General features: G+C 37.5%; 1 protein-coding gene across 1 annotated transcript in view; it reads left to right on the forward strand.

Moving 5' to 3' along the window:
* The window catches only part of uggt2 (UDP-glucose glycoprotein glucosyltransferase 2), a 638,028-nt gene that overhangs the window by 459,441 nt on the left and 166,573 nt on the right, over window positions 1-12,014 (forward strand). Inside the window, exons 25-26 of the mRNA XM_028799549.2 lie at window positions 7,636-7,731; window positions 8,147-8,249. Coding sequence (XP_028655382.2) covers window positions 7,636-7,731; window positions 8,147-8,249 — 199 coding nt within the window. The remainder of the gene's footprint in view (window positions 1-7,635; window positions 7,732-8,146; window positions 8,250-12,014) is intronic.

Consider the following 12,014-nt stretch of genomic DNA (forward strand, 5'->3'; position numbering starts at 1 on the left):
TTGAGGAACTCCGGGCGTATCTCATCCACCCCCGGGGCCCTGCCACCAAGGAGTTTTTTGACCACCTCGGTGACCTCAGTCCCAGAGATGGGGAAGCCCACCTCCGAGTCCCCAGGCTCTGCTTCCTCATTGGAAGGCATGTTATTGGGATTGAGGAGGTCTTCGAAGTACTCCCCCCACCGACTCACAACGTCCCAAGTCGAGGTCAGCAGCGCACCATCACCACCATATACAGTGTTGACACTGCACTGCTTCCCCCTCCTGAGACGCCGGATGGTGGACCAGAATCTCCTCGAAGCCGTCTGAAAGTCGTTCTCCATGGCCTCCCCAAACTCCTCCCATGTCCGAGTTTTTGCCTCAGCAACCACCGAAGCTGCATTCCGCTTGGCCTGCCGGTACCTATTAGCTGCCTCCAGAGTTCCGCAGGACAAAAGGGACCGGTAGGACTCCTTCTTCAGCCTGACGGCATCCCTCACTGCCGGTGTCCACCAACGGGTTCGGGGATTGCCGCCACGACAGGCACCGACCACCTTATGGCCACAGCTCCGGTCAGCCGCCTCAACAATAGAGGCACAGAACATGGCCCATTCGGACTCAATGTCCCCCACCTCCCTCGGGACATGGTCGAAGTTCTGCCGGAGGTGGGAGTTGAAGCTACTTCTGACAGGGGGCTCTGCCAGACGTTCCCAGCAGACCCTCACAACACGTTTGGGCCTACCACGCCTGACCGGCATCCTCCCCCACCATCGAAGCCAACTCACCACCAGGTGGTGATCAGTTGATAGCTCCGCCCCTCTCTTCACCCGAGTGTCCAAGACATGTGGCCGCAGGTCCAACGACACGACCACAAAGTCGATCATCGAACTTAGGCCTAGGGTGTCCTGGTGCCAAGTGCACATATGAACACCCCTATGCTTGAACATGGTGTTTGTTATGGACAATCCGTGACGAGCACAGAAGTCCAATAACAAAACACCACTCGGGTTCAGATCGGGGGGGCCATTCCTCCCAATCATGCCCTTCCAGGTCTCACTGTCATTGCCCACGTGAGCATTGAAGTCCCCCAGCAGTACGAGGGAGTCCCCAGAAGGTATGCCCTCTAGCACACCCTCTAGGGACTCCAAAAAGGGTGGGTACTCCGAACTGCTGTTCGGTGCATACGCACAAACAACAGTTAGGACCCGTCCCCCCACCCGAAGGCGGAGGGAGGCTACCCTCTCGTCTACCGGGGTAAACCCCAATGTACAGGCTCCAAGTCGGGGGGCAATAAGTATACCCACACCCGCTCGGCACCTCTCACCGGGGGCAACTCCAGAGTGGTAGAGAGTCCAGCCCCTCTCAAGGAGATTGGTTCCAGAGTCCAAGCTGTGCGTTGAGGTGAGCCCGACTATATCTAGCCGGAACCTCTCAACCTCACGCACAAGCTCAGGCTCCTTCCCCTTCAGAGAGGTGACATTCCACGTCCCAAGAGCCAGCTTCTGTAGCCGAGGATCGGACCGCTTCTTCAAAAATCAGACAATGTGATTTTCTGGATTTTTTTTTTCTCATTTTGTCTCTTATAGTTGAGGTATACCTATGATGAAAATTACAGGCCTCTCTCATCTTTTTAAGTGGGAGAACTTGCACAATTGGTGGCTGACTAAATACTTTTTTGCCCTACTGTATTTACCTGGAAAAAGTTAATTATGGGTTTCTCAATGAATTCAGTTTAAAAGAATAGTATCCATACATCCTCCGAGAGCAACTTCTCCTAACCATCCAAGAAGAGTTTGGTGACGAACAATGCCTTTTCCAGCATGATGGAGCACCATGACATAAGGCAAAAGTGATAACTAAGTGGCTCGGGAAAAATAACATCGAAATTTTCCTATGGCCAGGAAACTCCTCAAACCTTGATCCCGTTGAGAATTTGTGGTCAATCCCCAAGATGGGTGGACAAACAAAAAACCCACAAATTCTGACAAACTCCAAGCATTGATTATGCAAGAATGGGCTGCCATCAGTCAGGATTTGGCCCAGAAGGTGATTGACTGCATGCCAAAACGAATTGCAGGGGTCTTGAAAAAGAAGGGCCAAAACTACAAATAATTGACTCTTTGCATAAATGTAACGTAATTGTCAATTAAAGCCTTTGAAACTTATGAAATGCTTGTAAATATACTTCAGTATACCATAGAAATATCTAACAAAAAGATCTAAAACACTGAAGCAGCAAACTTTGAAAACCAATACTTGTATCATTCTCAAGACTTTTGGCTACAACTATAGATACAGGTAGTGGTGCTGTGTAAATCAGGACAGGGTGATACCTTGGAGCATGACCCACGACTGGCCAATAAGGAACCTATGGACATATTAAAGGGGTAGAGTGAACATTAGAGGCCAAATATTTTTGGGCTTGATATGCTATGTAGTGTTAGTTGGTGGCAATCCAAATAGCGAGAAGGTGTACAGAGAGAACTCTCCAACAGCATATAGAGGGAAAAACTGGGGTGTTCGTTCTTGCAAAGTCTGCAAGGAACTTTGGAAATATATATTTTTTTTTTTTTGCTTACACCTATGGAAGAAGGTTTTCGTATATGGTGATTAAGGAAGTAACCTTTTATTTTTGTTTTTGCTCATTTTTCAACCTGCAGATTTCTGCCTTTAGTACTAAAAGGTGCAGAGCAGTATGCTGGAGCGTACATGGATATTGTAGTCATCTATACTAAGACACATAACAGCCATGTTAGTCGCAAACCCCCAAAAAAACATTGAAAGCCAGGAAAGGGGTGCAATACCTGGGTTTCACCATTGGAGGTGGTGTGATCAAGCCTCAAATCGACAAAGTGGCAGCTATCACCAGTTGTCCTCATCCCACGACAAAGAAACCGGTCTGGCCATTTGTGGGACTAGTTGGTTGGTACTGCATGTTTGCCCTAGATTTTTCTACAATGGCAGCAACCTTGATTGACCTGTTGGTAAAACCAGTGCCAATGGAAGTAAAATGATCAACATTCTGAGAGAAAGCATTTCTACAGCTTAAAAATGTCTTTTGTAAAAGTGTGATCTTGCATTGTCCAGACTTTGAATGTCCATTTGTTTTGCAGGTAGATGTATTAGGAGAAGCTGTAGGAGTGGTACTTCTGCAAGGAGAAGGGCAAGACAGGAGACCGGTGCTGTTTATCAGCAGAAAACATTTTCCGAGTGATAAAAAATATGTGGTGGTAGAGACAGAGGCACTGGCAATAAAGTGGTCCATAAATAATTTAAAATACTATCTGTTAGGGAACGAGTTTGTGGTGGAAAGTGACCACCGAGCACTGCAGTGGATAAAATGCTAAAAACGCTTGCATTGCCTTGTGGAACCTTGCGCACCAGCCTTATAGTTCCAAGGTATGACATGCGCAGGGAAAAGAGAATTGTCTGGCTGATTATTTTTCTCACCCATGTCAACATGAAGCTTAAGGGTTAGGTTGTGTGGTGTACATCCTTAGCCCTACACCAAAGTAAATGCAGCTGACAACAGAATAACTTATTATAAATAGCATTTTCTCATGTAAATAGTTCAAATGGTGCACTTACTTTACCTTTTGTTTCATTATAACATGGGTGAGTGCATGAGATGTGCTGAAAGCATCATAGACATCTGAGAACGGTGGTAAAAGCGTTGTTGACTACCAGTCCTGGAAGAAAATGTTTTGGGGTGGCTAACCTTAACAGAAAGGTGGTTGCTTCGGCAAAGCAGTTTCCATGAAGCCGAGAAGAACGTAAAAGAGTATCTGGCTTACATGCAGGAAGAGTAGCCACCTGCCGGAGGAATAAGCCACTGTGCTATGAGCGCAGGGTAGTGCTGCAGATATCACAGGAGCATGTATAATAAGCATGTTTGGGGATGCCAACGACACGTAGATGCAGCTAGCAGCGCTACGTAATTCAGAATAGGGTGATACCCTGGAGTGTCCCCTACAATTGCCCACTAAGGAAACTAAGTCCATATAAGAGGGGTGGAGTGGACACTAGAAAACTTTTGTCTTTGGGCCAAATATGCATTGTAACATTAGTTTGTGACAATCCACATAGCAAGAAGGCGCACAAGTAGAACCCTCCAATTGCATATAGAGTGGAGGTTGTTGGCGAAGAAAACGAGAGAGAGAAGCTGGGGCGATTGTGCTTGCAAAGTCTGCAAGGAACTTTGTAAACTTTTTTTTTTTTTTTTTTTGCTTACAGCAGTAGAAGAAGGTTTGTCTTGTTTTGTGATTAAGGAAGAAGCCTGATATTTTTGTTTTTGCTCTTTTTTTTTTTTCAACCTATAGATTTCTTAGTGCAGAAATTGTATATATTGTAAACAGCATCACAGTTTTCTCCACCTCGAGGATTTAATGGATTTTTAGAATTCTGTACAGAGTAGGTGTGAACAAAAGTTTTGATTTTGTTCATGAACTTCAATTTTTATGGTTTTGTACTTGAACAATAACCTTTTTGTTATAAAGGACATTCATTTTTGTATTTTTAAGAATCTGTGTGGATTTTTTCTAATGTACCACCAGTTTCAGTTTGGCTGTGAACTACTAGGACTACCATTGTTGAGATTGTGCCTTGGGTTCAAGGGCATGGAGTTCCACTTACAAAAATGACAAACATACTGTATATTAAAATATATTGAAATATCTATATAATCTAAATATATTGTATTGTATATTATAACTAAAATTTAAAGTACATTTGAAATATGTTGTAATATATGTGCTTTACAGTATATTATACAGTATATAATTTGAAAATATATTCAGATTTTTTTGGGAAAATATATTGCAGTATACAAAAATGGCAATAATTGACCTATTTTACAATATTTGTAATATAATATATATTTGAAATATATATTTCAGTATACTGCAAGATATTGCAATATATTTATCCTTGAAGTAGGTTTGAACATATTTTAAAATATATTGGTAGCAGTATATTTAAAGAATATTTTTTAATTTGATTTTTGTAAGAGTAACCTTGGATGTGTCTGCTAAATAAATTTTTTTTTCTCTTTTCAGTAGTATTTCTTGTATGTGTTGTATATACAGGGAACACATTTGGGCCAATCAGGTGATGTCCTTGGTCCCCCTGTAATGGGTAGAAAAAAAGTAGAATTAAGAGAATAAACATTTTAGAAATGTAAAAAGTTAACAGTTATACAGTTAATAGGATAATTAATAGGCCAGTAAATAATATATATTAAAATTTAGAAAAATCAGTATTAATTATAGTATATAGTGGAATAATTAAATAGAGGAGGAGAAAATGAAGGAGCTATGGATTTTCTTCTTTTTTTCCTTCTTCTGCACAATCGTTTGACAACAAATACCTCTCTTACAAAAGGCTTCTTGCTCCATGACTTAACAATTTATAAAGTCATTATTATTTATGCTTTTAAAATCATCTAAAAATGAATGCTGTTAGCTAAGAAGTAGCTAATGTACAAGTTTACAGTCACATACATTTTGAGACTCTTTGGTTGCATAAGATACCTTTTTCACCCAAAGAATTAAATTTACTTTTAAGTAATTGGGGAAAATTTTCTGTCCTTAAAAAAGACTCAGTCATGTTCCATGTGTAAATTAAAAATGTGGTTGCTGTCTTCTTCTGTTTTGTTTTTAACCAATGAATCTTGGTAGCTTTTCAGGCAGCTATGATTTGAGTACCTAAAGCTTATGTTGTAGTCCTTGGCTAGGAATTCTACTGTTGTGCATCTACCAAAGTGGTGGTGAACAGGGTCCTTATTACCTTGAGAATTTAAGATTGCAGATCTTTAGATCAACTTCACTCACTAATGTGGGTGTTTTTTCAGTGTACTGCTTTACACATATAGCATTTGCTTCTGCAAATTCTCAGAACCAGCAAGAACATTAATGCAAAATTATATAATTTAGCAGCAGTAGTAGTAGTTGTTGTAGTGGTAGAAGAAGTCGTATTGTCGTGTGTACAGGGTACAGTGAAATTCTCACATGTCTGGCTAACATGCAACATGTCACCACTCTTTTACTACATGGTAAGCAGGAATGTATTAAACTTTATTGCAAATAAATAGCCAGGGTTCATGGCACTGCCCAAGATTCAAAAAGTGCAGGTGCTGTCACTAAATAATTTCTTTAGAAGGAAAGATTAATTATCTGTGACTAAAACCCTCATACGGAACAACTTTGCATTCCTGTGCTAAATCCCAAAATATCTGTTAATGGTACTTACCTTATAAAGTGCAGATACAGTCACAAAATAAACCTCGCCTGTGCGAAAATTTTTGAAATGAAACATAGTCTATGAATATTCCCCATACAAATAGGGCACCTGTGCAAAATGTGGTAGAGATATGTTCAATGGTGTGGATTTGATTACTGGATAGACGTACTAACACACATTTATATTTTAGATATTTTTATACAGATGTATACACAACCTAATTCCAAGTTTCCATGAATGTATCATTATCAAGGAAACAGACAAATAAGTAAAACATTGCTACTATAGCCTGCTTCCTGTAAAGCAAGCAAAAGATCTTAACAAGGAAAGGCAGATCAGAGTTGGACAAAAACAAATGAACAGGAGCACAAAAAGCAATCAATTCTGCACAACTGAAAAGACCTTATAATACTGGAAAGTGTTTGTAATACCTCTAAGTCCACTGTGGTTTCATAACTGGAGGATAAGAATGTGTGGTGATACTGATGTGTAGAGAAAAAAACATTCTGCTCATCTACCACTTACCATTACCTACTGGAAAAGTTTTGACAAAGTTTTCTTCATTTGCTTCATGAACACTGACATAGCATTGCCATTAGCAAGAAGTCAGAGTAGTGTTTAAGCTCATACTTATCCTATTTGTTAAAATATATTTCTTGATTTCTGTTTTAAGATCTCAGTTATTGTCCTGTTTAACTTTAAGTTCCTTGTGCCAATTTTTTTTAAATCATATGTGAAATGTGATCATTAAAATAGAGTCCTCAATGGATGTAACAGTATAGTAAAACTTAGTGAAATGCAAAAATAATGATTGAGTTTGTTATAAATAGTAATGGGTATTATTTTATGCATTTTTTGGCTTCCTGCTGCATAATTTCAAATCACAATCAGCAAATGTGCTAGTTGCTGTCAGGAATGTGTAATACTGTATAATTTATTTATAGCATTTGCTCACCTTTATGTTATTAATTTTTATTTGTATTGTTTTATATTTTAATTACAATTTGGACAATCAAATCAGGCACATGATGTGTGTGGTACTAGTGCAGTAAAAGCTGACAATACCCAATAAACAATTTCAAGTTTAAGAAGTTAAAGGAAGGACTTAGCCAGGGATTTGCCCTTGATCAAACAAATAATTCGGTTACTGATTCTGGTCTTGATTTACTTTTATTGTTAAACTTAGTGTACCCCCTGTACTTGGCAAATGATCTGAAGTATTATATACTGACTTTTGCAAGTGATTTTGACTGTTGTTTGCTGTTTAAGCCCAAAAAAAAAAGACCTTGCTCAGTTTCTGCCTCTCTATAATACAGACCTCTTAGTTTTCCTTGAACATGACAGTTGCTTGCTTGTTTTTCAGAAATATTCTACTTTGTTTGAACAGATGCTGTTTATCTGAAAATGAATATTTTTTCACAGAGCCAGTGATTTGGTCATGAAAGTTGATGCACTTCTAACATCCTTACCCCGGGAGCATACCAGAAGGGATATCCAATTTATCAAAAATAAGCTAAGGTAAGAAATGAATAGCATTTTAATTTTGATGGTAGCACATTTTCCTTCAGTTCTTGTCTTGTACTTGGTGCTACCAGGATAGATTATTTTATCTGTAACAGTTAATTGGACAAAGTGAGTCCATTAAATGGAAAAGGTGGTGGATGAAACACACCATTATAATTGCAATCATTAATTATTGGTATAATCTTAATCAGCTGTGAAAACTTCAGTTGTAACCAAGTTGTAATGTTTGACTTATGCATTTGTCATCTTTCAGTTTCATCTCTGTATTCTAAATGTTCCATATGTTGTTTGTTTGCACATGCTATTTGCTGAGAAGCTGTACCAAAGTTTGGATCATTTACTCAGTCGTTTTCTGCACGTTTGCTTTTTATAAAGTAACTCACTTGTGTTTCTGTTATGTCTCTTGCAGTGTGATACATCAGGCACCACGGGAAGATGAGGTTTATTTTGATGTCATTGTGATTGTTGACCCGCTTACCAGGCAAGCACAAAAAGTGGCACACTTGTTAATTGTAAGAATTTACTTATTCATTAATCAGAATGATTTAAAATATGAATACCAATTTAAGACATATGTTGAACATCAAAGCTTTAACCAGAGCAAGGCTTTCAGTTCATCATAGTTTTTCCATTCCTTTTCATGTAAATTGTTCAAATCAAGTCAAAATTTGAATATCCCAATGGTGCCACTTTCATCTGCACCACTGGATACCCTGTTTCATTTTACTCCAGTTCCTTATTTGACAAAAGTATTTAATCACATTTGTTTACAATTTACATTGATCAGTTTTCACCTGTGCCAGTGTCCCTTTTGAAGAACTTTTTTGTAAAGTAACATCTGGCATTACCTATACTGATTCCTTTCTAATCTTAAAGACCTTTTTATGTATTCTCTTAATTGCTTTTTTGTATGTTTCATTTTAAAATGTCAGTCTCCTGTTAATTTTCTAGATCAATGTCCTTGAATCAGTCTAGTCAGCGTTCTCTTCCTCTTTTAACAAAATAGACTAAGACTGTGTACAGTATAGCCTTTTGGATGTAGCTTCATAATTGCATTATACAGATTACACATAATCAAACATGGTATTAGCCTCTCTAATCACTTCCGTGTACTACATAGCATTGAGTGGTGATGAGTCCACAAGGTCTCCAGTTTCTTTTTCATAATGTGTACTTTCTGCTTTTAGAATCCTATTGTCAAACTGTTTATAATATTTTTGCCATATTGTGATAATCGCTTTAATTTTCAGGTAATTCCGCAGGCACCTTTATTTTCAGTCAGCCCCTGCTACAACCTTCCACTCCTGCATACAGGGCCACAGGAGACTCCACCAAAACAACACTACTTACTGTACACCATTGATCTGTTTAGCTAAGATCATTGGTTGTCCCAGTACTCTCTTGCCCTACCACTCTTACTCCCTCTTCATAATCCATGCAAGATGGGATCTATATCTCAGGTCTTCCTGCTCCATGCATTGTATTATCACCTGACTATTCTGTTGATGCTATTACATCATCCATGGGCACGGAATGTGATCTGACGTTGAAAATAAAATTGTAAATCTGTGCCTTTCGCTTTTTGATGATTAGTTTTGGAGGGGTTTGGGACGTTAGTGTAGATGATATCATGCTATACGTATTGCTATAAAATGATTTGTGCATTTGTAGTAAAATTGTTAAAAACATTTTTGGCTTTCAAACCCCAGGGTATTGTTGAAAACCCCACCTTTGACCTCTTCTTTCATGGCCTAATTGCATTTGACCTCACTGTTCTTATTATATTCTTAAGCATCACCTAATGTGATAAATAGCAGGTTTCTGTAGTGTATTGGATTGTTTCTGATTGCTTTCACATGCTTAGGTTTCCTAGTTTTAGATTCTTATAATTTTTCTAACATTTGTTATTTTCTCTGACTCATCCTACGTAAGCATGACTTTTATTATGGGTGATACATTATATCTTTATTCTATGGCTTGTTTTGTATTTTTACTTCCATTCTTGCTGCTACCTTTGTGTATCTCAAATGCACTCATTTTATGCACTACTGATACATTCTTTGACTTGGACACTCTTAATAGTCCAGAAATAGTGTGAATTAAAGTAAAAGAAGCAATTAAGGGTTTTAATACCCATTTAGTTAGTAAAAATTAAGAAGCAAAACAGAAAAAGGTCAGAATCAAGAGACTGAAAACAATGACAAAGAATGTAGTGAAAGGGCTGGTCAAAAATCGAAGTTACAGAAATATAGCAAAATTCAGAAATCAAAAAAAATCTATACAATAAAAGGAATTCTCTAGATAGTTTTGTTATCCGCACCTCAGATAAAACATGGTGAAAAAACATGAAGTTTTAAACTCATTGCTGCAGTTTCCCACAGATCATGACCTGGGAAAATATGTCCCCTAAGAACAGGAATACCCACCCACACAACAGGAGTAAAACTGCTATGCTCCCAAAAGCATACAAAATAGCCACCAAAATGAAATAACATCCCAAAAATATAACACACATGACATAAGCTTTGCAGCCTAGTTTTGTAGCAACTAAATGACATTCATCTGGCATCCTTTATGTAGTGTAGGGAAATAAAATGTTCATCATTGCAATATAAGGGACAAGAGTGTATTGTATAAGGATATGGTGTTTGAATGATTGTGATCTTTTTATTTTTAAAGGCTGTGTGTTTTAGGAATACATATGGTTATTCCTCAGCCTGTTTTACAAGTCCAGTAGCCAATAAGTTAAAGAAATTCTAGTTTTTATCAGTCTGAACAACAGAACTGATGACAAGAGGGCCCAGTTAGTCTGAACCCAGCCTGTGCAATGTCTGTTTCCATAGATTTTTTTTCATTTATCGCCTAAACCCGTGTTACCAATTAGCTTAATTACATAGTTTTTATTGTGTTCTGTGATATATTTTGATGTGATTTGTATGGTATATTAGGCACTTATCTCTCACTGATGACACTAAATATGTCTTCTATTGTGTATATCTTATGTTGTTACTGTATGTTGTTTACTCTTTACATTAATAGATCATTGTGAATGGTTAATACTAAATAGGTTTAATTTGTCTAGATAATAATTTTCTAAGTAGTTATTCTATTACTATTATAGAATTGAAACAATAATTATATAATGTAGGCTCGTTTACTATTATAGAATCAAACAATAATTATATAATGTAGGCTAGTTTATAATTATATTCATTAATAGCTTTATCTATTCAATAGTATATTGTATGTTGTATAAGTTTCTGCTGCGGTATGCATTTGTATTTTCCCATGGGATTAATAAAGTTCACCTAATCTAATATGCTCTAATACATTATTATACAGTATTATTTCAGGTCATCTCTAAATGTAGTAATTGATCTCTTTTTAAAGTATCTTTTTTATGGATCATGACTGATATATAAAATATATGCGCAACATTCTGCAGCAATTAATTCTCTTGTTTTTACTGTCCATTCAGAAGATATTTATACATCAATAGTCTGCTTCAATAGCATATCATTCTTGATGAAAAATAACAAACTGAACAAAACACATTAAGCAAGGTATTTAATCACTCTTCTTTTAGATTGCACTGGAAAAGTGGTGGATTTCAGTTGGGCCTAAAGAAGCTTTAAGGAAGAGAATTGTGTAAAGTGGGCGTGATGAGCACAGAAGAGAATTCATCTTAAATAGTGTGGCAAGGCTTTAAGGAAATGAAAAGCCAGTTCAGAGTTCTTGATTATTGACAGTTGAAATAGTTATTCTTATTTTTTATTGAGTAATGATTTTTATTATAGGTTTGAAATGCATTAATGTGCAATAATATTCCTAATGTAGAGTAATCATAAGACAATCAAATTAGATAAAGATCCCTAGTGAAAGAAAGTCTGTTTAACACAAGTGTAGCTGGGAGCCGAAGAACGTCCAATTGCACATAAGTCTCAGGATACTCTTGTACATTTCAGAATTACATGATAATCGAAGAGCTAAAAGCAGAAAGGAAGTTTGGTGTATCCGTGTTATTGTGATATTTCCCTCTTCTTATCCTTTAACTGTTTTCTTCTGGGGTAAGTGTACTCATTATGTTTGTTACCAGGTTGGCCTACTTTCGCACCTTAAGATTAATACACACATACATAGATATAAGCATATGCATAGAACCTAATTACAAAATAGCTTTATGAAAGATGTATAAACATGCATATTATTCTGTAGCACTTTAACCCACAAAAGTACTGTATAAAAAATACATGTCTGCTTTCCCCAGTTCTCCAAGA

Source organism: Erpetoichthys calabaricus, chromosome 4 (genome assembly GCF_900747795.2).
Source record: "Erpetoichthys calabaricus chromosome 4, fErpCal1.3, whole genome shotgun sequence".
Taxonomy (NCBI): Eukaryota; Metazoa; Chordata; class Cladistia; order Polypteriformes; family Polypteridae; genus Erpetoichthys; species Erpetoichthys calabaricus.